The sequence below is a fragment of the Siphateles boraxobius genome, unplaced genomic scaffold, assembly GCF_051911475.1.
Source record: "Siphateles boraxobius isolate OS27281-9 unplaced genomic scaffold, OSU_SipBor_1 9, whole genome shotgun sequence".
Lineage (NCBI taxonomy): Eukaryota > Metazoa > Chordata > Actinopteri > Cypriniformes > Leuciscidae > Siphateles > Siphateles boraxobius.
Genome location: NW_027509219.1, coordinates 10,616,918 through 10,641,932, shown reverse-complemented (window position 1 = coordinate 10,641,932; position 25,015 = coordinate 10,616,918). Strand labels below are relative to the sequence as shown.

Below are 25,015 nucleotides of genomic sequence, written 5' to 3'. Positions count from 1 at the left end.
TTGTTGATACTCGTTGCAACTTATAGGATAAAAGACAGATCTATCAAGCTTCTACCTTCGGGCTCTTTTGTTTTATCTCCCCCCCACTGAACTTATCAGGTGGGGGGGGGGGGGGAGAGTAAGGCCCAAGCTATGGAGTCCAACCCAGACAGCCCAAGTCGGGCTGTGGAGTACCTTCTGGAACTTAATAACATCATCGAGAACCAGGCCAAACTTCTAGAAACTCAACGTAAACGCATCGAGGAGCTCGAGTCGCAGCTAGACCAGGTCAACCAGGAGAACCAGGACCTGCGGCAGGACCGGAACCCAGGAACCGAAACCTCGCAGCAGATCCACAACTACAACCAGAGCTCAAAGCCCAGCCAGCCATCATCACTACCAAACCACAATGCCGGAGGTGTCATTCAGAATAGCATCAGTAATATACCCTCATCCACGGTGCCTGGTCCAGCTCGACGGACACACACGAGGCTGACCCGAGGCCTGTCATGTGGGTCAGCTCCTGTTGAGAAAGAGAGAAGCCGACTGGAGCGCAATGACAGCTCTGGGACCAACAACACCTCCACTCTACGGAAACAGTAAGTGCCATCATTCCCTTGTGTTATAAACCTCATGTTATAAGGGCTTGATCTGGATTATTGGATGTTTGGGCCTTTGTGTTGCCATATTGTATTTGTGCCATTTTTGTGGTATGAGAAGTTTAGTGTTGATATGAATTACACAGTCTGGTCAACAAAAGTGTGTGTGCTTTTGTGCAAGAAATGAAAACTGAAGTCTAAGGCTCAATTAATTCACAAATACATTGAGTTGAGACACTTAAGGCCTGTTCACACCAAGAGCGACAACTATAACGATAACTATATTAGTGTCCACACCAGCGGACGAAATAGGGTTAGTTTTGTCGCCTGCCTCATTAAAAACTTATGTTCTTTAAAGCAGGATGGATTCTGATTGGCTCTCAATGTTTTTTTGTCAATCATCAGCAGGAAAATATCGTTCTGAAAGTGATTCCAACAATATCGTTTCTCTTAGACTTGAACATAACCTAGACTTTGACTTCAACAAGTCTTTAGGTCTACAAGGAGAAATATTTTTCTAGTATTAATATATAATATATTATATTATTTTATATTATACTTTCCTGTTTTCCACAGATACAGATATTATGAAATGATACATAGTATGATTGGTAATACATCATAAGCTAGGTGTGTACCGTGTGGATTGGTGTGAGCAAAAACAAATTGTTTACCACAGTAACTCATTTATTTACTATGGGGAAACATTGATTTTCGATTAACTAAAAGAAAAATATGCCTAAAAATAATAATTATTATTATTATTATTAACAACAGCAATATAATAATAATAATGATTATTATTATTATTTCAGATTAAATGTTGTTTATTTTATATTCATGTAAATATATAGCCTACTTTCTTTTGAACTATAGTGTGACCTAATGGATGAGAAAAATATATAAAATAATAATATTTGTCTTATTTATAACTTAACCTGTAGCAGGAAAATATTTAGACTTGATCTTGAAGACTTGAGATTCAACAACAGAGACATGAACATGTTGAGAACATATTTCTTGCTTGGTTCTGGATTTATTTCTGTATATGGATGCAATCCGCAATATATAGGTCTTCATTTTCGTGTGAAATTTTCATTTTCGTGTGAAGGGATGTGCTCTGTGTATGAATGTGTTTGAAAAATGCACAATCTGGGTTTACTTTGGGGTTGAAAGATTGTTGGGGTTCTCTGGAATTGAAATGATACACCAAGTTCTCCTACTTCTGCTTATTTTGTGTGCTTATTCTCCTCAGGCTTTATGCTTCCGTGTTTTTCCATTTTTAAATAAGCAAACACATGGAGTTTGTTGTTGGTGGGGGAAAGGTTGAGTTTTCTGCAGATGTTTTTTTCTGCATCCTTGGGTGATCAGAAGCAGCAGCTACAGAGCGTCAGTCTCAGCGTGTGTCTTCCTCTCTGCCTCATTGAGCTCAACCCTCTATACTCGGCTCATATAATTATGTTTGCTCGCTCATCTCCAGCAGCTGCACAACCCCTGTATTCTCTACTCAAGTATCTTGAGAGCTCTTAGATCTGTTCATCTTCTGCCTCGTTCACCATCGCTTGTCTGAAATTATTGACTAGAACAATCCATCACTCGCCTTTCACAATGTTGAATCACCCAGTTCAGAACAAGCCAAAATAAAAACACTCAAATAAACCAGGCTGATGGGGAACACAGATTTAATGTTTGTCGGAAGTGTTCAGTGTGAAGTTCAAGCTGAGATTTGGTCAGATAATTCTCATCCACTGCCGTCTCTAATTGGAAGCATTTCTACTGGGTTGAAGATGCCTTTGAACGTTAAAAAAAGTGTTTTCCAGCAAGAATTTCTCATAGAACTGTCTGTATACATTACATTTTTGACATATCGAGGATACACGTCATTAGATGAAATACTCTGACAGTATGAAAAACATGAAAAATGTCTGACAGTCTAACTTATTTTATTAAAATTGAAATTTTAAACAGTTTGTGTCAGTCAACCGGTTAAAAAAACATTCACTAATTCATTTGATTCATGTCTCAAAATCTTTCCCAGAGGTCCCTGTGTTGACTTTTCACTCGATGTTTATCACTGAAGTTTTTATATTAAGTTTTGTAGATTACATCAAGTTTTTATGTTGCTTTTGACTCCAATATGTAGTCCATCCCATTGAACATTACAAACTCATCATACTCATGCAATTCGATTCAAGTGAATAATAAAAATAAAAAAAACGTTAAAAAATAAAAATGTGTTCGAAAATCAGACAATATAAGTGAATGCTAATTTTTAAATGGGCTAAATACAATTAGCGCTTATTGTTTGGCCAATTTCCAAACACATAAACACTTTCCACCCGTTTTCACGTGTTAGTTATTTATTCTTACTTTTTGAAAACCAAGGTTTTGTAAGCAGTCAGCAGTGGAGGATTCATTTGGTTGATATTACAGGGAAATGGTATTCGTAGACTCTCTCTCTCTCTCTCTCTCTCTCTCTCTCTCTCTCTCTCTCTCTCTCTCTCTCTCTCTCTCTCTCTCTCTGCATACTCCTCTTCTTTGCCTCCCTCCTATGGGGCCGTTAGTCATTAGTAAGGAACACATATTAGTTATTTATGTGGGTGTAAGACGGTGCTGATTGGCTGGGCAGTTTGTTCCAGTACTACAGAGATCATAGCGGAGGCAGCAAATGAAACGCTTCCATTTTTGTCTAGATTTATCCTCTAATTAGCTCCTTCACTATGATTTTAATTTGCTTGTGATTCAGGGTTTAGCACAATGACCTCTGATTTATGACCTCACGGACAGTTTTAAACCTGTTTTAATATCTGTGCAGAATAAAGCTTTCTACAATTTTCAGATGCTACTTAACAATATTGTAAATCAGATAAAATGTAAATGTGTAATGTGACATTTTCATCTAGATTATCTTGAGTGCCATGAGAGCAATTTAAGGTTTGATAGGAACACTGTTATTTTGGTATTATTTATATACCATTATAGTATTTGTTAATAATTCAGATTATAGCTTTTAATCTTACAAATGTAGTCTTCATTTTAATTTGAGGTAAGTAGTAGTAATTATGTTATTCCAATTTTAAGGTTAAGTTTTTATCTTATATTTATGTTTTTACTTTATTTCAGCTTTATTTAAATTACTGAAAATAATTTTTTAGTAGTTTTAGTTTTAGTAAACACTCGCCTCTTTTAATTCTCTGGGGAAATAATAAAGTGCCCCTATTATGCTTTTTTGAATATGACATTTCATGCAATATAGCTGTTAGTGAATGTAAAATGTCTGCAAAGTTTTAGAGATCAAAGTGCACAACAAATTAAGTTATTGTCTCCTAAAAGAAAACATCGATTCTGAATTGCTGAAACGAGTCATCAGCAACTCTAGACTCACTTCCCGTAACATGCCTAAGCAACAATGTAACACATTTGCACAATGCGAGCCTATATGGTCTGCCCACGAACAACGTCTACTTTGACCATCCCTCAAACATTGTAGTTGTAGCTGAGGCCTGGAAAAAGTTTGATTTGTGTTGTCGACATGATGCTGTTTTCAGCACTGCAAATCCACTTTGCATGCATTTCAAAAGAATAAGGACTCGCACTGGAACTGATACAGAAACACCGACACCATTGTTACTGTGTATCAAGCGCTGAGGAAGCCTCCAGAGTTGAAATTTAGATATGGTAATGGGTGTTTCATTTCCGACACACGCTTTATGCTGTGGACCAATCACAACCAACTGGGCTGTCTGACCAATCAGAGCAGAGTAGGTTTGTGGAAGGGAGGGGTTTTGAGAGACTAAATCTTTAAACTAACCATTTTCAGACTCTTTGAGAAATTAGGTAATGTGAACTGTATATTATGAGAAAATTAAAGTGTTTTTTGACCTTGGATGCATGTAAACATATCGTAGGAGACCTTCAAAAAGAAAGAAAGAAGGAAAGAAATGCCATCATTTACTCATGTTCATGTTAGAACATAAAAGGAGTCCTGAAGAAATGTACTTATTATTTTCCATACAACTATAATGAACGGGAGCATTTAAGCATCACAAAAGATGCAAAAGCATAAAATATCTTGAAAAAAACAATAATAAAGTGCCATATGTTTCTAGGCCTCTAAAATAAGCTTTTTTTGTGACAAATAGCCTGACATTTAAGTAATTTATTAACATAATCATCCTCTCCGGTGTCTTTTTAACCTCTGCAACCTTTTCCTTAAATATGGTGAACAAGTCATATCAAGGTCTAATTTTATCTTTTGCTTTTTAATGTTTTTCGTTTTCCTTTGTTATTCGAGCTTGACAGCCTTGATTTTCGTTCAGTTCCATTATATTGAAAATGAGTTGTTTTTTTTATATACCAAAGGAAGTCATACAGGTTTGAAGGGTGAGTATATGATGACAGAAGAATATTCTGTCCCTTTAATGCATTCAACATCCACTCCAGTTTGAGTTATTTTTATGGGCACTTTTTTGCCATTAAAGATTTTTTTCCCCCAAAGTATGAAAAGCATGTTATTCCGGACATAATTCTGCTTTCTGAGTCTCATCTCATCCTCTTTTCACACTCATCTCTCACAATCCCAGCATCATCTTTTCACTGCTTCAGGTCAGAGGTAATTCTTTATTCATATCTTCTCTCCGCTTTCCCCCCTTCCGTGCTCTTTTCTCCCTCTCTTATTCTTTGACTCAATCTATCCATTTATGAGTTTCATTCGCCTTTTTTTTAAAACTCTCTCTCTCTCTCTCCTGATGTTTTTAAGTGTCCCTCTCTCTCTTTTCATGTGTGCCGCCCTCTCCACTCTCTCTGTGGCCAACAGATGGAGAATCAGTGTGTGTGTTCCACCACTTCTCTTTTAGAGTCGAACATGCTGAGAGAAGGTCTTTCTCTCTCTCTGCTGATCTCTCTTTCCTCCTACATCTCCTCCATTTTAGCTCATCTCCATATAGTCTTAGAGTAAATCCTGTATCAGATCACATCTCCATCTTTTCATTGTCACCTCTGTCTATAACTGTGTGTTGATGATTTGGCATTAGGTCAGGGTTGTCCAGCGGGTGTTAATTATTGACCCATGTTGTGCTTTTAGAGTGCTTCTGATGGCCCCGGCTGTGTGCCAGCAGTCTGAACTCTGCTGTTTATGCCCTTTGGAATAGCCTTGAGCATTTGCAGTTAGACAACATGAAAATAAATTGGACCATGTTTATTTAATAAATATCCCTGCTATTATTGTAGACGATTCATCATCATTGTTTTCTGAATTATTTATTAACTGTCTCAACCTTTGAAATGACATTTCTTCTGACATACCTATGGTGAGAAAGGGAAAAGTAATGAGAGCTTATGGCATTGCTAGGAATTCATTTAGCTGCAGTTCCCTCAAGAACCCCGTTTTGGAAACCCTGACATATCTGATTCCTGAGTTTTTCCCTCAGAATGCTCAGGATTTTTGTTCATGATTGTATGAAATGCACAGTTTTTTTTCTTTTTTCTCTCTGAATTGAGGTAGTTGGAGTCTGACTTCCCTCTTCTCATTTGGCTTTCACTCATGTGTCTGGATGATTGGATACATTTTACATTAAGTTACTGTGGGTCCCAATTTATGTTGGGTGTCTTTAACTACTATGTGCTTACGTAAAAAATAATTGTTAAAAAGGAAAGGTTTAAGGTCGGGTTAAGGGGTATGGGTAGAGGTCACAATGTAATTATAGATGTAATAATATAAATCTATCTATCTATCTATCTATCTATCTATCTATCTGTCTGTCTGTCTGTCTGTCTGTCTGTCTGTCTGTCTGTCTGTCTGTCTGTCTGTCTGTCTGTCTGTCTGTCTGTCTGTCTGTCTGTCTGTCTGTCTGTCTGTCTGTCTGTCTGTCTGTCTGTCTGTCTGTCTGTCTGTCTGTCTGTCTATCTATCTATCTATCTATCTATCTATCTATCTATCTATCTATCTATCTATCTATCTATCTATCTATCTATCTATCTATCTATCTATCTATCTATCTATCTATCTATCTATCTATCTATCTATCTATCTATCTAAAACAACTTTTCAAAGCTACACATTGCATACATAATGGTAATGATACCTTACTCATTGGCTGCGCTTCAAAACTTCAGTGGAAACCAGGGCCAGGGTCATTTTAAAATTGTTTGAATTTTAAGTGGCATGTTACAACGCATTTTACAGTGTGCAGTGTGGCGCTCTGGGTGATGCTTCATTTCATGTAGTTCAGTGAATGTTGATATGAGTCATGTGACATTTGCACAACTCAAATTTGCTATTGTGAATAGAACATCAGAGCTTCTTGTTGCAGCAAATGCTGACATTTAGTCAACAATGTTAATTTATTAACATCATAATTTAGTGTTATTTAATTTCATTTGTTTAAATATTGCACCTGAGCCACATGATCACACATTAAGAGGAGCATGTTCACGTAATTCTGCCTATCACACTGTTTCAGGTGTATAAATAGCTGATTGTCTCATGTCTACTGCCAGGTCTTGATGCCAACTTCCTATTCAGTCCAACCTCCTGATGCCTTGTTCAGTATTCAACAAACCACCTTGACAAACCACAGTGTGATCTACTCCAGTTTGCTGAGCTAAGCCAATCATAACACTTTTTTTAAGGTGTCCTTGTTACAGTACAGTTATACATTTAAGTTCTGAGTAATATTAATTAACAACATGTACTTACTATCGGGTTAGGCTTAGCTGCAAGTAATTATGCATAATTTACTGTTTTTATTAGTACGTACGTACATGTAACAATCAGAAGGATGTAACGCAACTGTACTCAATTGTATTGTATATGGACTTGTTGTGTACTTATAGATACAATTAAATAAAATAAAAGACTACTTAAGTGTACATACAGATAGTACACTTTCATGTCTGTTACTTAACACACTTGAGTACACTTTTAAAAAGTGCACTGTAAAAATGTCAAATTAAAAGTTTTTCAAAAGTACATTTTGAACCATTATGTTTTAATCATCGTTTGTCAAGCTTTAATAAAGTACACCTATTTTAGTATGTTGAATAACATACAAAAGCACAACTTAAGTTCCCTTTCAGTCGATAACGTCAGACGTAGTCGACGGTCGACTGAATGGGGATCTCGCTAGAGAGCCTATCATCTTCGAGTACTATTGAACGAGCCAATGTAATTGGCGTGCGTGATTCGCATCACACACTCCGCCCCCGCGGCGCGGGTATAAATACGGAAGTGGATGCACGCACTAGTTGCCTTTCGCTTCGGAGCCGATCGTTTGATGTCTCTGAGAGTGCTGTTGTCTACAACGAGCGAGTGTGTCGGTGTTCTTCACAAAAACTCTCCCAGTGCTGGTGTTCTACAGGGCGAGTGCAGCGGTGATCGCGAGCTTTGAGCTCTCAACTGCTGTTTTAACAGCAACAAATTTCTAAATGTTTGTGTGTGTTGATGGCTGGTTAGAGGGCGGAAAAGTGAGTGCTTCACTGTTTCAGTTCTATGTTCAGTGTTGCCGCGGTCATTCCCCTGTGTGCTTCGGCACTGGTGACAGTCCTATTTTCTGAGAGAGCAACACGGGTGCGTTTGCGTCTTTTTCAAGATTTTATTCCGCCCGTGCGTTTCTGGGTGCGGTCGTTCCCTGTCTCTCTCTGATGGTCACAACTGTTGTGTCACGTGTTTGGGCTTACAGCACGCTGAGACAGCTTTTGTTGACAGCTCATGTTTTCACTGTGGGAACATGACTGTCGCAGTGTTGAGGGCGAGACTCGCCTTTGTTAAACGCGGAGAGCGAGTCCCCATTACCATGCCCCACCCTGCACGGGTGCTGTGTGGGATGGGTGACCGGAGGATAGTGTTGGATGTCCCGTCCGGTATCCCTGTGGGCTCCTCACTCCTCCCTTCCACTGCAACCACTGGAGCCTCCTGTGTTGTCTGCTGGTCCATCTGTAATGGGTGGGCCAGCGGTTTCACTCGGGGCTCCCCTGGAGGACAGGACATCGATTGCAGCATCGGAGGGTGAGCTGACTTCTAGAGATGATGACTCGGCTGCATTGTCTCCCTCCGGGAGTTCAATGTTGCCCGAGCCGGATCCAGAATTATCAGCTATGCTGAAACGGGCCGCCGAGGCTGCCGGGCTCGAGTGGAACCTCCACCGTGTCCCGTTCAGTCTCGGTTGGAATCTGGAGTTTGGTGTCTTGGGGCGGGCCTCGCTGGTTCTCAGCTCGCCGCCCCAGTGCCTTTCTTTCCCGAAATGCATGGAGAGCTTATCAGGTGGTGAACAGCATCTTTCTCTGCCAGAAACTGCCTGAATAGCGTTTCCCCCTCATTACCCTTGATGGGGGAACGGTGAAGGGTTGCGAAGGGTCCCTCCATTGGAGCGGTCTGTCGACACAGGTGCACCTGTGTCCGGCGGCCGCTGCCTTTTGGGGGGATCCTCGTCTCCCCCCTAAGGCCTGTGAGTTTCGTCTGTTCCAACGGGCAGAGCTTACAAAGCCTTTGGGCAAGCCGCTTCCTCTTGCATGCCATGCCGTTGCTGCAGGCTAGGGCACCCATGGCATGCACGAGGGTAATCCAGACCGTGCGCTCATAGGTGAGCACCGCACTGCATCCGACCTCACCCTCCGGGGCACGAGTGTCATAGCGTGCGTGATCGGTCTGGCGATGTCCAACGTGGTGGTCCAGTAGCGCCTTCGTTGGCTCAGCCTGGTTGGTTTGGCGGATGCGGACAAGGTTCGGTTCCTGGTCTCCCCAATTTCCCAGGTTGGGCTGGTGGGCGACGCAGTGGAGAACTGCATCCAACAGTTCTCTGCCGCTCAAGCGCAGACGGAGGTCATCCGGCACATCCTGCCCGGTGGCCAGCTGCTGCCTCCACCCGCCGCCGGTGGCAGCTCCTCCGCCTGCTCGTCACCGTGGGCGTTCCCCGGCCGCCGCTCCTGCTGGGCCTCCGCAGCAGCCTCCACCCAGGCCTCAGCATGGAGCCGGCCTCAGTAGAGACGCCCAGCCCGCTCCAGGTGCTGCCAAGCCAGGTGGCAAGCGACAGCGAAAGCATTCCGGAGCAGGCCGCCCAGGAATGGATGAGATGCTCTTGGAGTGGCACGATCAATCCCTCCCCCCGGGTGAGGGCCGGGTGGAGCCTTTTGTTTGTGTGTGTGTCTGTTCCGCCGCTGGCTCCCTAAAAAAAAAAAAAAAAGCGGAGCAAGCGGTACCCACACTTCAAAGAGAGAGCAATTTCATCTGTTCCTGGGTCCCAAGAGGGCCAGTCTGGCGGGTGTGACCCTGTATAGCCTTACACCCCTCAGCTCCCCCTTGGTCGCCAGCAGGCAGCTTGGTGCGTTCGAGGACCCGGTCATCCGCCTTCTCACGCGCCCTCTGCCCCTAGTGGAGACAGGTAAGTGTTGCACAGCACACTAACACCACTCTCTCTACTTTGCTGCCCCACCTCAGGCTCGGCTACCCCGCTCAAGTCAGTGATAATCATCACATTAGGTGTTGAGCAGACGTGCTCCTGAAAATTCAGTGATATTCATCACACCGAGTGTTGAGCAGTGCTCCTGACTTGTGCGTGCTTATCTTATCCTGCTGGTGAAGGATTTGATATAGCCGCTCCTCCAGCCGGTACGAAGGCCAGTTGTAATCTCGTTCTTCGTGCTACTAGGTGGTGGGTCGTGACCATCTTGGCCCAAGATCGGTCTGCAGCTCCGACCTGAAAGACATGTGCTTCAGATCTCTACCTTCCGCAACACAGGCCATCCTGTGTGTTGCGTGTAAGGGTGGAGTATCAGTACAGTGTCCTTCCCCTCGAGTGCTCCAGAGCCCGTTGGGTCTTCAGGTCAACTGGAAGAGAGTAATCTCGCCCACGGGCTGAGTATCTCTTTTTCAGTTTTGGAGATGGACTCGGTCTAACACGTCTCTCCAATGAGAATGTGTTCAGCTGGTGTTTGAAGTGAGAAAGGGTCCCACTGAAAGAACTTTCAGAGGCTCCTGGGGTACATGGTAGTTGCAGCCTTTGGCTTCCTCCATATGTGACTGCTTCAGCGCTAGCTTCATGATAGAGTCCCGAGGTGATCGTGGCAGAGCAGCTCACCCTGTGTGACTATAGTTCATCCCGGTCTGCTGCCAAACCCTCTTCAACAGAGGGGCCATGTACAAAGGGCGTGTTTTAATGGGGGCCGGGGCGACCCTCGACTACACGGGCATTCGTGCCTCGAGTTGTTAGACATTGCGACCATTGCGCAAGCTTCCCTTGCATGTCACAACTCACCCGTCACCTCCTCCTTGGAGTCAGAAGCTTCTGAGAACACTTTGTTCCACTCTTCCCGCTCTACTCAATCGTGCCGCCATCGAGCCTCACGACAGTTATAGCCAGGGCAATTGGAGACTCCATCCCCTGGGTCCAGCTGGGTCATGACCATTCCGGGGCCGCTCAGTTGCCCCTCCCGTTTCGTCTTCCTGACAGTGTTTGTATAAACCGAGCGGACTACCCTTGGACAAACACTGGCTCTCAGCTGCCCCAGGGGCCCGCAGAAATGCGTTTAACCCCAGTGAGCCTTCTAAAAGCGACTGCGACTCATGGTCGCCTTGCGCCTGCTCAAGTCAGTGAATTCATCACACTTCATGTTGAGCAGAAATGCTCCTGAAACTCAGTGAAGTTCATCGCACTCAGGTGTTGAGCAGCAATGCTCCTGTAGCTCAGTTAGTTCATCACACTCAGGTGTTGAGCAGAAATGCTCCTGTAGCTCAGTGAATTCATCACACGCAGTGCTGAGCAGAAATGCTCCTGTTGCTCAGTGAAGTTCTTCGCACTCAAGTGTTGAGCAGAAATGCTCCTGAAGCTCAGTGAGTTTATCACACTCAGGTGTTGAGCAGGAATGCTCCTGAAGCTCAGTGAACTTATCACACTCAAGTGCTGAGCAGAAAATGCTCCTGAAGCCCAGTGATCTTTACATGTTGTGTTGAGCAATGCTCCTGTCTTTTTGCGCCCGCCGCTTGCACCTACGTGCCAAGTCATGAGAGGAACAGGTCTTCATAGTTGCCCCTTATTGGCCCAACTAGACCTGGTTCCCATCGACAGCCTTCCTGACTTCCCCTGAAAACTCTTTCGGGGGCGGGGCACGATGCCACACGCGCTCTTCCCCCGGAGATTCCGGGCGGTCTTATATCTGAATGCGGAGGTTCAGGTGGCTATCACGCATGTGATGTTACCATCACTTCTGCGAGCACCCCCTAGAAATGGGTAGCGTGCTTACGCCTTTAGAAGTGGAACCTAGTCGTTGAGTGCGTCTTCTCTCCAGAGGAGATCCTGAAAGCTTTTCGATCACTTCAGTGCTCTCTTTCCTGCGAAATGGGTTGGAGTAGGCTGTTTTCCTTCACCCTCAAAATGATGTTGCCTCGGTGTTTAAACGACGCTCATCGTGTTGCAGAAGTGTGCAGAAGCACGTTCTGATCGTCAGGTTCCTCAGGAGCAAGGTCTTGTAAATCCTTGCGTCCCTCTTTATCCTCTTGGGCCTTGTCCCTGGTGCGATGCACTGCAGAGACCGCCCCTGAGCCACTGCAGGCAGTGAGTTAAAAATTCTGTTATATCAGTTCTCCTGCTCGCGTGGTCTCTACTAGAGGGTAGGGACTTGCTCGCTTTCGGTCAACGTATTGGGCCTGGAGTCTGGGCCGGCTAACTCTCACAAGCTGAGACCTCGGCTCGGATTGTGCCCAAGGTTCCTACCTCTCCCGTAATAGGAGCAGGTGGTGAGCCTGCAAGCGCTGCCCTGGAGGAGGCAGATCCAGCCCTGGCTTCTCTGTCCGTTCGCTTGGACGTGTACAGAACGCAAGCCATAGACCTCAGACCAGCTCTACAAATATCTGTTGGAATTCAGCAGAGAGGGAAGGCTGTTTCCATGCAAAGTCGCACTAGTGCTTGCCTTCATTTCGGTAAAAATCCGAGATGCAACATGTCCACTTAGGTGTTGAGCTCCTCTATGATGAGTGTAAAGTGCTCCGCCTGGGCGTTGACGATATGCTTTGCTAAAACAGATTCTAGAGTTGGGGGCTGGACGACACCTAGTTGAACCGCTGCTTCCCGTGGGCTCCCTTCTCATGTAGCCAGTTTCACCGTGAGCCCGGTTCAAGTGTCGGCTTGCTGCGCCATTCCCCTCCTATGGACTGGATACGTGCGCCTTTCTACTCCAGTTGAGTTCCCTTAAAATTGAACCCTGTTGAGTTCCTCCACACCCCTCCGACGTCGGTCATGCGGAACGTCTGGTGTTAGGCCTACCACTCGTAAGCAGTGTGGAACCTGTGTTAGTCTGGGTCCATATGTTGCGGTCCCTATGGCGACCCCATATGTGTATTCTTCCACGATACGGCTCCCTGCGGTGAGCCCGTGTCTTCCCTCGGCAGAGTCTCTCTGCCGTCACTGTCCGGTGTGTCTCCCCCCGTCTTAGGCTGGAGCCGCCCCAGTGACATTCCATATGTTAGACTGCCCGGTTTCCGCCCAGTTCATATGTGTATTTTCCACGTTACCTCCCTCTGGGTTGGATATGGCTTCCGCAGCGTCCCTTCCTTCCAATGTACGGGGAATGCTTTCCCAGTGGTCCTGTAGGAACAGCAGTGACTTCCCTGGCCTAAGCCCTGTCCTTCCCCGCCTTAAATTTGCGGGGGCATCAGGAGGCTTTGGTTTAGGCACTGGAAGGTGGCAGCGTTAGTGGCGTTTTCAAACGTTTCAACTACGTTTTCAACTACGTCTGATGTTATCGAGCGAAAGGGAACGTCCTGGTTGCGTATGCAACCCACCGTTCCCTGAAGGATGGAACGGAGGACGTAGTCCCCTTGCCACTACCGCTGGACCACCGCTGACCCCGGGTTACTCTCGGCTCCTCAGCGAAAAGCAACTAGTGCGTGCATCCACTTCCGTATTTATACCTGCGCCGCGGGGGCGGAGTGTGTGATGCGAATCACGCACGCCAATTACATTGGCTCGTTCAATAGTATTCGAAGAGGATAGGCTCTCTAGCGAGATCCCCATTCAGTCGACCGTCGACTACGTCCTCCGTTCCCTCCTTCAGGGAACGGTGGGTTGCAAACGCAACCAGGACGTTCTTAATGATAATTAAGACTCTACCGTGTTATCTGATACTACATGTAAAGTATATATATATATAATCGATATGAAGAACCGATATTTATTTACTGTTATACTTCTGTTTTTGACACAATTATTACAACACAAATGAACTGAACAAACCATTTTATTTAAAACAATAAATATATATATATATATATATATTTATGTATATATATATAATATATAATATAATTACTCCCTCCTATATAATATATAAATATAAAACTTTATATTTATACACAAATAAATAGAGGGGTCTGAGTCCAAAAAATAAAGTGCCTTTGTTTAAAAATAAAAGCTTTGATGAGGTAAAAAAATAAAGCACAAAAATTATTCTAACATACTGGGGTAAAAAATCTAAATTACATGAATTTTAGTAGCTATTTTAGTAGTGTAACTTAATACTCCCAGTTAAGCAGAACTAGGTTGTAGTGTAGAAAACAGAGTCTTTCAGCATTCTGCTCTGTAAGCCTGCTTCGTTTGTTTTCATAAATGGTAAATAAATCAAATTACAATAAAAACAATTATATTATTACATTATATAATTTATATCTAAATTATACATATAATTTATAAGCATCAGCAGCAACAATGTTAACAATAGGCAAAATAAATGTTAAAAGTCTAATGTTTTCATATGGAGAAAATAATTGACAGGGGAGTCATATCACCTTTGCTGAAATGTAATTCATTTTAAACAGTTTTAGAAGGTTTATGTGCCGTTTAATAGGTTTAAACTAAGAGTGAGGAATAATTCACTGGGTAATATTAATTCACTGAATAATCTTAGCTAGAATATAACATTGTCATGAAAGTAACAAACAAAACAGCATATACATCATTGCATTTTCCAACTAGTATGTTATTAATTATTAATAATATTTTTGTAGGTCTAGATCATGAAATGCTTTCTGACAAAGTGCCTTTTATCTATGTATTTTCACAGAACTATATATAGGCTACTCAACCGCGATCGTGCGTGCAGATAATAAATAATTAATTTCCACGAAGTGGTATATTTAGATGTGTATTAGCGAAATAATTGCTATGTAGTAAATTATAATATAATCTAGGGAGTTTAAACAAGATAATCTTGTCAAAAGTTTCATTCAGTGGCCGTGCTTGAGCATTCCTGATCATCAACCCAGTGAGTGCTCAGCAATATGAACAAACTTTTTTTCGAGACTAATGGTGAGCAAATACAACAGATAAACAATTAAATTCAGCGCTTTTATTTTCGACATGCACTCATTCATGTCTGTTTTATTTAATTCATGTAAAGTTACGTCTTTATTGGGGCAGGACATGACGGATTACGCTACGTGACTCCATGAGTTCGTCTCAATTTTTTAGAACCAAGCTGCATAAAGTATATCAGACATTTATGTCTCAAACATCATTTCTGCATGCCTGTTATGTTAAATAAAGTTGAATAATTAAAGCAAAGCAAGTAGAACATATACTTTACGTGTGCACAGAGTTGTTGTTGACTGATCTCCTGCAATGGCGGAATTCTCAAAACGTCCACAAGATGGCGCCGTTTATCGGCAAATCCGATATTACAAAACCGATACCCGATTATGGGTAATTGCTTAAATATCGGGAAAAATATCGGTAAACCGATACATCGGTCGATCACTAATATATATATATATTTTTTTTTTTAATTAACTAAACTGCAACTTCATCATTCCAAATGTTCTTTTACACATATATATTAAATAAATGACATATAAGTCCGACCTATCAGTCGGTCACTCTCTACGTATGTCGTGACTGACGAATAGGAATCTCGCTAGAAAGGCCAATCTACTTCGAGTGAAACTAAATGAGCCAATGCACATTGGCGTGCAATCATTTGCATCAGTTGTTCAGCCACGCAGCACGGGTTTATAATAAGCAGCAGGTCCGATTGCACTTCAGCTTTTTGCTTCGGAGCCAAACACTTCTATACTGTTTTCTCTACTAAGAGTGTTGTACCTGTTTCCCCGTGTCTTCATGAAAGTCGCGGAGGGGGCACAGACAGCACGCCTCACAGAGAAACGCGCTCAGTCGGTGCTGAACTGCTTAAACACGTTCAAAGGCAGGACGGCGGTCCCACTGAAATATTTTCAGAGGCTCCTGGGGCATCACGGCACTCACCGGGTGACAATAACACTGGCGTGCCACCAGACCTTCAGCCCATGGTCAGACCCCTCGTTTGTCCGGGCAGGAGTGCCCATGGAACTGATGTCCAGGCATGCTGTGGTGGTCACAGATGCCTCTGCCACTGGCTGGGGTGCCACATACAACGGGCATGCAGTGTCAGGGGTGTGGATGGGCCCCAAACTGTAACATCAACTGCCTCGAGTTGCTAGCAGTACGTCTCACTCGGTGCCGCTTAAAAAGGCCGCTACAGGGCAGGGACGTGCTGGTCCGTACAGAAAACATTGCGACCATTGTGTACATCAACCGACAAGGTGCTCTACGCTCCCATCGCATGTCGCAACTCGCCCGCCATCTCCTCCTCTGGAGTCAGTAGCATCTGAGGTCACCTGCGCCATGTACGACCCTGGTGTGCTCAACCGTTTGGCGACGAGCTATCACGAGCTGTGCTCTCAGGAGAATGGCGACTCCACCCCCAGGCGGTTCAGCTGATCTGGAGAGAGTTCAGGTAGACCTGTTTGCCTCCTCAGAGACCTCCCACTACCAGCTGTTTTACTCCCTGATCGAGGGAACACTTAGCAGAGATGATCGGGCACACAGCTGGCCCCAGGGTCTCCGCAAATATGTAAATGTAAATGTATTTTATTTATAGAGCACCTTACAATGACCAATAGGTGAACCAAAGTGCTTCACAACAGATTAAACAACAAATTTAAAACAACAACACACCAATAACAAAGATACAATAATGAATGAGAAAAAAATAAGAAAAAGATAAATAAAAAATAAAATCAATATAAATATAAATGTGCCATCACATTACTAGGTACAAAACGACACTTTAAAACGATGCGTTTTAAGTCTTGATTTAAAAAGGCCCAGGTCAGTAACGATACGCATCTAGCTGGGTAGCTTATTCCAGAGCTTAGGTCCAGAAACCGAAAAAGCGAGGTCACCCCAGTGTTTCAGTTTTGACCTGGGCACTTCCAACATAAGTTGATTGGACGACCTCAACGTCCTACCATAATTACGAATGGTCAGCATGTCTAAAATGTGAGATGGGGCAAGGCCATTAAGAGCTTTAAAAACAAACAATAAAATTTTATACTGAATTCTAAAATGTACCGGGAGCCAATGGAGAGAATAAAGAGTCGGAGTTATGTGGTCTCGTTTTTTAGTGCTCGTTAACAGGCGGACAGCTGCATTTTGGACAAGTTGGAGACGGTCAACAGAGGACTGGGAAACACCAATATACAGGACATTGCAGTAGTCCAGTCTAGAGCTTATTAAAGCGTGAATAGCCTTCTCAAGGTCATGCCGGTTTAAAAACAATTTTACCTCTGCCAAAAGGCGCAGTTGAAAAAAGCTCAATCTAACAACATTATCAATCTGTTTGTTGAATGTAAAGGAACTATCAAAAATCACTCCTAAGTTCCTTACCGTCTGTCTGGCCGTTGGAAACCAGGGACCAAACCCATTAGACACAGATTCTCCAAACACAATATATTCACTTTTATCCTCATTTATGTGAATACAATTTTGGGCAAACCACTGCTTAATGTCCGTGATGCAGTCAACTAAGGTACCTTGTACCTCACCAGGCTTCAATGGCAGATAGATTTGCAGATCATCTGCATAACAGTGAAAAGATTGGTTGTGTCTGGCTATAATTGACCCTAGCGGTAGCATATAAAATGAAAACAAAATGGGGCCAAGAATGGAGCCTTGCGGGACTCCACAGGAAAGAGAAGCAGAAGGAGAAGACAAATCCCCCATCATCACAGAGAAAGTTCTATTTGATAAGTATGACATAAACCACTTAAGTGCAGTGCCATGAATGCCAACATACTGCTCCAGGCGTGACAGGAGGATTGTATGGTCTACCGTGTCAAAGGCTGCTTCGAGGTCCAGTAGCACTAAGGCAACAGGACACTTGTTATCTACAAAAAAGCAATATCATTGTGTACCTTTAATAATGCAGACTCAGTGCTGTGGTGAGACCTAAATCCAGACTGACATTTTTCAAGGACAGAGTTGTTTTCCAGAAAGGGTTTTAACTGTATGAAAATAACTTTTTCCAAAACTTTAGAAAGAAATGGAAGATGAGAAACAGGTCTAAAATTAGATAGCAGTGTAGAGTCAAGGTTAGTTTTTTTAAGAAGGGGCCTAACCACAGCATGTTTAAAGGCAGCTGGGACGGTTCCTAGACTAAGACAGCTATTCATGAAAACCACAAGCCCAGGCCCAACAACGTTAAAAACCAGTTTCAGCACTCTAGCAGGTATAATATCAAATGGACTATTTGTAGGCTTCAATGATTTCACTATCTCGCCAAGGGAAGATAGAGAAACTAACTCAAACTCCTCAAACACAGCAGAATGAGCTGGAGCAACAAAAAATTCCTTATTAAAACCTTTCCTAGTACTCTGTCTAACAGAGTCAACCTTATCAACAAAACAGTGAAGAAAATTTTCACAGGTGACAGTTGAGACATTAGCAAGAGCAGAAATTGGTGGGTTCAGAAAATAATTAATTGTAGTAAACAGGACCCTGGGGCAGTGACTGCTGCTAGAAATTATATCAGAAAGATACTGAGATTTTGCCTCTCGTAGGGCCCTCTGGTAATCAGCAAGACCGGCCCGCAAAATGCCCAAAGAGACATGCAGTTTATCCTTTTTCCATTTCCTTTCAGCCTGCCTACAACGTTGCCTAATGGTACGAGTATTATCATTAATCCAGGGATCCATTGTTGGTTTAGCCGATTTATGCCGAAAAGGGGCGATAGTGTCCAGAATCCCGGAGCAGGTAGAATGGAAGAAAGAAAGAATATTGTCTGGACAGATGGGAGAAACCATGCACATGATAGTGTGTAGGTTTATCCACTGATTGAGTTAAATTAAAAACCTTCTAAAAGTCTTTTAAAATCAGTGGCTAATTGGTCGGACGGACAACAAACATGAACATTGAAATCCCCACAAATCAAGAGTTTATCAAATTTTGGAAAGATGTCTGCCAAAAACTCAGAGAACTCATGAATGAAGTCTTTATTATATTTGGGTGGGCGATAAACAACGGCACATAGAACAGGGCCCACAAGGTCCATCACAAATAATTACAGCTCAAAGCTGGAGTAAGCATTTGTAGAAAGAAGCCGGCATTTAAATCTGTCATTAAAAACAGCAGCAAGACCCCCTCCTCACCAGATGATCGTGGGGAGTAGAAGTAGGAACATCCGGGTGGAAGGAGCTCTGAAAATACGGTGTTATCACCTGGTTTCAGCCAGGTTTCCGTCAACAGGAGAAAATCCAATGATTGAGAAATAAAAAAGTCATTGAGGATAAAAGTCTTATTCACAACTGACCGAGCGTTGATCAGAGCCATGCAAATTAAACTCTGGTCCATCCGTTCGGAGGCATAAGCGACCGGGCGAAGATTGTCAGGTACGCAGCCCCGTCTGCAGATCCTCATGGGCCGGCAGCGCGGACGTGGGTACCCAGCCTCAGAAATAGCCGGTATCAGCCATCGGTAGCAGGGATCAGTTGTTCCTCGTATGTAATAGCTGACACTCTCCCTGGAAGACCCAAGCGATGAGCGGAGGACGAGGCCATAAGCTCTCAATCTGCAACTCAATCCACCTCTCCTTTCTCGTCGTCTACGGCGGCTGTTGCGGACAAACCCGCTAGGAAAATGACACAGGTGGGGAGGTATGGACGCCAGCAGAGACGGCGGTGTGTTTGGTCGTCCGTTGCAACCCTGGATCGGCAGTTTTTACACAAAATCACGTATATTTAAAAGAGTGAGGCGATCATACACTAGTAAAGGCGAGACATCACGAATTAAAAACAAATAAAAATAAAACCATACACAACACAGGTAACAAGGGCAGACGGCTAGCCACACACACGGGCGCCATCACATAATATGTCAACATAATTGGGAATATGCGTTTCCCCCAGTGAGCCTACTTGCACAGACCCTGTGCAAAGTCAGGGAGGACGAGGAGCAGGTCCTTCTGGTGGCTCCCTATTGGCCAACCTGGACTTGGTTCCCAGAACTCATGCTACTCGTAACAGTCCCTCCCTGGCCCATTCCTCTGAGGAAGGACCTTCTGACACAGAGATGGGGCACCATATGGCACCCACGTCCGGACCACTGGAAACTCCATGTGTGGTCTCTGGACGTAATGCAGAGGTTCTAGGTGACTTAGCCCCAGAGGTACTTAACACAATCACTTCTGTGCGGGTGCTGTCTATGAGACATGCGTACGCTTTGAAGTGCAACCTGTTCGTCGAGTTGTGTTCTTCTCGCCGAGAGGACCCCCGAAGATGTTCAATTGTTCGATAGAGTCCGTGCTTTCCTTCTTACAGCAAGGGTTGGATCGAAGGCTGTCTCTCTCCACCCTCAAAGTACATGCTGCCGCAATTTCAGCATATCACGACCACATCACGATAGCACGATCTGGTCGTCAGGTTCCTTAGTGGGGTGAGGCGTTTAAATCTCCATTCTCTATTGGGACATTTCCCTGGTGCTTCGAGCACTCCAGGACTCTCCTTTGAGCCTTTGCAATCAGCAGACTTAAAGCTTCTTTCCATGAAGACTTTGCTGCTGGTTGCACTGGCCTCTGTCAAGAGAGTAGGGGAACCTGCATGCATTTTTTGATTGACGAATCATGCCTAGAGTTTGGGCCGGGTGACAACCATGTTGTACTAAGACCCCGGCCTGGCTATGTGCCCAAGGTTCCTACCACTCTTCAGGGACCAGGTGGTGAACTTGCAAGCGCTTCCCCTGAAGGAGGCAGACCCAGCCTTGGCTTTGCTCTGTCTTGTCCGTGCTCTGCGTCTGTATGTGGACAGAACTCAAAGTCTCAGGACCTCAGACCAGCTCTTTGTCTGTTATGGAGGTCAGCAGAGGTAAAAGGCTGTCTTCAAGTATAGGATGGCCCACTGGATAGTGGGTGCCATCGCCTTGGTTTACCAAGCACAAGGCGTGCCCTTCCCGCTCAGGGTTGCATGCTCACTCCACGAGAGGCGTTACATTTCTATTCGTTGGTCACAACGTACGTAGAGAGTGACAGACTGAAAGGGAACGTCTCGGTTACGTATGGTAACCCTCGTTCCCTGAAGGAGAGAACGGAGACGTACGTCCCATCGCCACATATGCTGCAACCCACCGGTGCAGCCAACTCATCGGCTCGGCTCCTCATCAAAAAACTGAAGTGCAATCGCACCTGCTGCTCATTTTATACCTGCACAGTGTGTCTGAACAGCAGATACAAACGATTGCACGTCAATGTGCATTGGCTTGTTTAGTTTCACTCTAAGTAGATTGGCCTCTCTAGCGAAAATCCTATTCGTCAGTCACAGCGTACGTATCTGTTCCCTCCTAAAGGGAACGAGGGTAACCATATGTAACCGAGACGTTTCAATATAAATGACATTACAGTATATTTTAGCTTACCATAAATGCTTGTCTGTACATTTGTCAGTACACTTCAACCATATTTCAAAGGCAATATATATAATTAGGAAATTACATAAAAAGATATGTAATTTCCTTACACCAGACACCAGCTCAGGGATCCACTGTTGACAGTCACACGTTGACGTTATAGGTTACAAGGTAGATTGTAACATTAGAAATACCAGCAATTTCAGTGTTTCCTGTTTTTGAGACTGTCTTTGGTTCACTGCAGTTTTAAGGACAAAATACTCAGCAATGGTGTTGACATGAATTTGCACATGGTTTGTCTTAAATCATATTAAAAACACCATAAACAACATTAATAACTTGATTTCACCACAAGGGGACTTTAAGAATATTCTTTTAGAGTATATTATTTCCATTAGTGCTGTTTTAAAGTATGCTAAAATGTATTTTTTTTCAACAAAGGTTGTAGAAGCAATATAATCTGGTTAAATTTGGAGGTTAAAGATGGACAAAACTACATTAAATGACTAAAAAACAATGTTTTGGAGCCAGAAACCATGCCTAAGGGCCATTTGTGAATATCTTTGCAGCATGGAGCATTTGTGTTTAGCATTTTAAATGCTACAGAATTTACTTTCAGAAAGAGTCTGGCACCACAGGTAACTCATCACAGCTGGTGTGAATATTTCTGATACTCTACATTTAAGCTCACATTATTATTTATTTAATACCACATGAACACTAGCGTGAGCAGTTATCACCTTTTTTTTCACTTGCACATGTACTATTAATGGTAGCCAATTTTCCACAGTCACATTTATATTGTACTATGTAATTCATCTTAATCCTGCACGTGGGTAGTTGTAATGTGTCCATGGAGCATGCATTTATCTTGCGTCTTGTCTCAGTTTTTTTTCAGCAACTTTTTTCTTCACTGGTTCATTTTAAATAGTCCGACGGTGTCACAAATGAATTTCACAAATATGTCATGTGTCCTCTCAATATAAGTCCATAAAAGATGCACGCATGCTAATTATTAAAACATGTATAAAATAATGTCACACTGTGTCTTCTCAACTTCTCAAAAGTCTGTTAAGTCAACTTGTTCAGTAAATGGAAAGGATGAGTGAAGGATGTAAAAGTTTTCAACTCACCTGTTTGTCAGACAGCCTTTTTAGGGAGTCCGACACACACACACTATGAGAGTGTTTAATTAGTGTGACCTGAGTGTAATTACAATGTGCCAAGAGTGTTAATTACTGCTGTGATCTTTATATATGTAACTCTTCTGTGCTCGAAATGAAATTCAGCTAATGTTTATTTACTTTGACCTATCAGGGGTGGACAAACAAGACTTTAGACTTTTGTTTTATATCAAAATATTATTTTGAATGATGAATAATTATGCATTTAGCACATCCTTTTATCCAAAACGATAAAATGTATGAATACAAGCCAGTCATCCTAAGAAGGCAGTAACATGACAAGTGGCACGCTTGAAAACATAATTTGTTTATTTGTTAAAACTTACACTGTTTTTACAGTATGTGAAATTGTGCATGGTTTTTGCCAATGAACAACTTGCTATCTAGTGTTGTGGGTGGTTGCCAGAGCGTTGTTATTTGGTTAGTAAAGTGTTCTCAGTGGTTGCTATTGTGTTGCTAGGGCATTCTGAATGGTTGCAAGGGTGTTGCTATGGTTGCAAATGTGTTAAAGGATTAGTTCACTTTTTAAAAAAAATTTGCTGATAATTTACTCACCCTCATGTCATCCAAGATGTCCATGTCTTTCTTTCTTCAGTCGAAAAAGAAATTAAGGTTTTTGATGAAAACATTTTAGGATTTTTCTCTATATAATGGACTTCACTGGGTACCAAACTTTTTTATTTATTTTTTAATTGACCGATCGTTTCGTAAGATAAGACCCTTATGCATCGTCTGGTGTCGTTTAAAGCCATTTGAAGCTGCACTGAAACTGTCATTTGGGCCTTGGACCGTTTGGTACCCAGTGAAGTCCATTATATGGAGAAAAATCCAAAAATGTTTTCATCAAAAACCTTAATTTCTTTTTCGACTGAAGAAAGAAAGACATGGACATCTTGGATGACATGGGGGTGAGTAAATTATCAGCAAAAGTTTTTTAAAAAGTGAACTAATTCTTTAAGGGTTACCCAAGTCAAAAGAGGTCCCTCTGGTCCCTCCTTTAATGTAAATCTGTGATTTTTGCCTCTTTTATCATCTGCCAGGTAAAAATCATTAGTCTGCTCTATTAGAAAAGTTATAACACGCGTTGCAAGTGGCACAGTGTCGAATCCGATGTTGTCTTACAAATAGTGTGGGAGGATTAATACACACAAGATGAATACTTAAGGTTAAAGCGTATTACATGTGCAAATCAAGAATTTGTGCTGAAGGCATTGCTCTATTGTTATTTTCCAACTTTTACTGAATAAAAAGAAGGCTAATTACCCAACACTGTTTTCATTTCATACATTTGCATAATTGTGGTTTATTTTTCATTCTGGCATTACTGTTTCCTAATGCTGCGCTCACAGCAGGTCAGTTATGCAATATCTTAACATGGAGCTAACAATCACCAGCAGAAACTCTTACAATCCACCAGCGAGGACAAGTTGACAGGATTTGCTCTTTAGGCTTGAATCTGTCTACAATTTTGCTATTTTTATGATAGTTTTTTCCTCTCTATCTGTCTCTGTCCCTCTCACACATATACACAAACACACACCTGTCCTTTCCCATCTTGGTTTATTAAATGTGCATGGGCAATTTAATTATTAAATATATGTATTATCAGATTGGAATAGGCTTTGTTTTTTTTGCAGTATCAAAGAATAGCTTTGTCTTTTTGTTTTATCTCTTTCCGGGTGTGTGCGTGTGTGTGTGTGTTAAAGTGATGACTCAGAAAATAAAATCACGTTTTCTGTTTTACCCCACTGTCCTCCTTCCTTTATCTCTCCTCCATCTATGCCTCATCTTCCTCTCTCCTTGCTTCAGTTCAGTGTACATAAATAGATTTCTACCTTTTCTTAAGGAAATACAGTATAAGTTGTGTATGCTTTTACAAAACTCACTGCCACAACGATGCTTTGGCTGTTTCTTGGTGCTAGTTAAGGCATTTCAAGTCAGTTGCTAATGTGTTCTGCGTGGAACCTTCGTTCCAATATAAAGAACCTTTTGTTGAATGGAAAAATGAGATTACATGAATGTTAAAGGTTTTTCATGGAACCATATTATGCCAATAAAGAACCATTATTTTTAAGAATGTAAGATAAAGACAGCTCTCTCTTTGTTCAGTTGGTATGTGTATGTGCCATAAATGAGAAAAGTTCAAGATCAAGTTTAGTCAGTGTGTGAGCAGCATACTGAGTGAACTACTTTAGAGCAGTTTTAATATGAACTGGTGCTGTTGCAGTGAGGCAACTCTTGGTTGTGTTGTGTGATGTCTAGACTTCGGTCCAAAAAATAATGCTCATGCTTTAATGGGGAACACATTAAGACACAGGTACTTTTTGTTCCTACTGTATTTCCCTGCTGTGAGGAACAGAAGTATAGTGTGTTCATTATGTCACACCAAGGTGGACTTGTGTACTGTCAATCAAGATCGTTCAAGATTTTTTGTCATAAATATCAGATAATTCTGCATATAGCAAATTCTAAATGGTTAATCATTCTTGTAAATGATCCACAGAAAATAGCCTATTTGATTTAAGCCTCTACTAAACACAGCGTGTTGGATAGATGA

At 42.6% G+C, this 25,015-nt stretch overlaps 1 protein-coding gene across 1 annotated transcript in view; it reads left to right on the top strand.

Annotated features, from left to right (window-relative positions):
* The window catches only part of iqsec2b (IQ motif and Sec7 domain ArfGEF 2b), a 103,861-nt gene continuing 78,846 nt past the window's right edge, over nucleotides 1–25,015 (top strand). Inside the window, exon 1 of the mRNA XM_077224119.1 lies at nucleotides 1–578. Within this exon, the coding sequence (XP_077080234.1) occupies nucleotides 133–578 (446 nt within the window). The 5' untranslated portion in view covers nucleotides 1–132. The remainder of the gene's footprint in view (nucleotides 579–25,015) is intronic.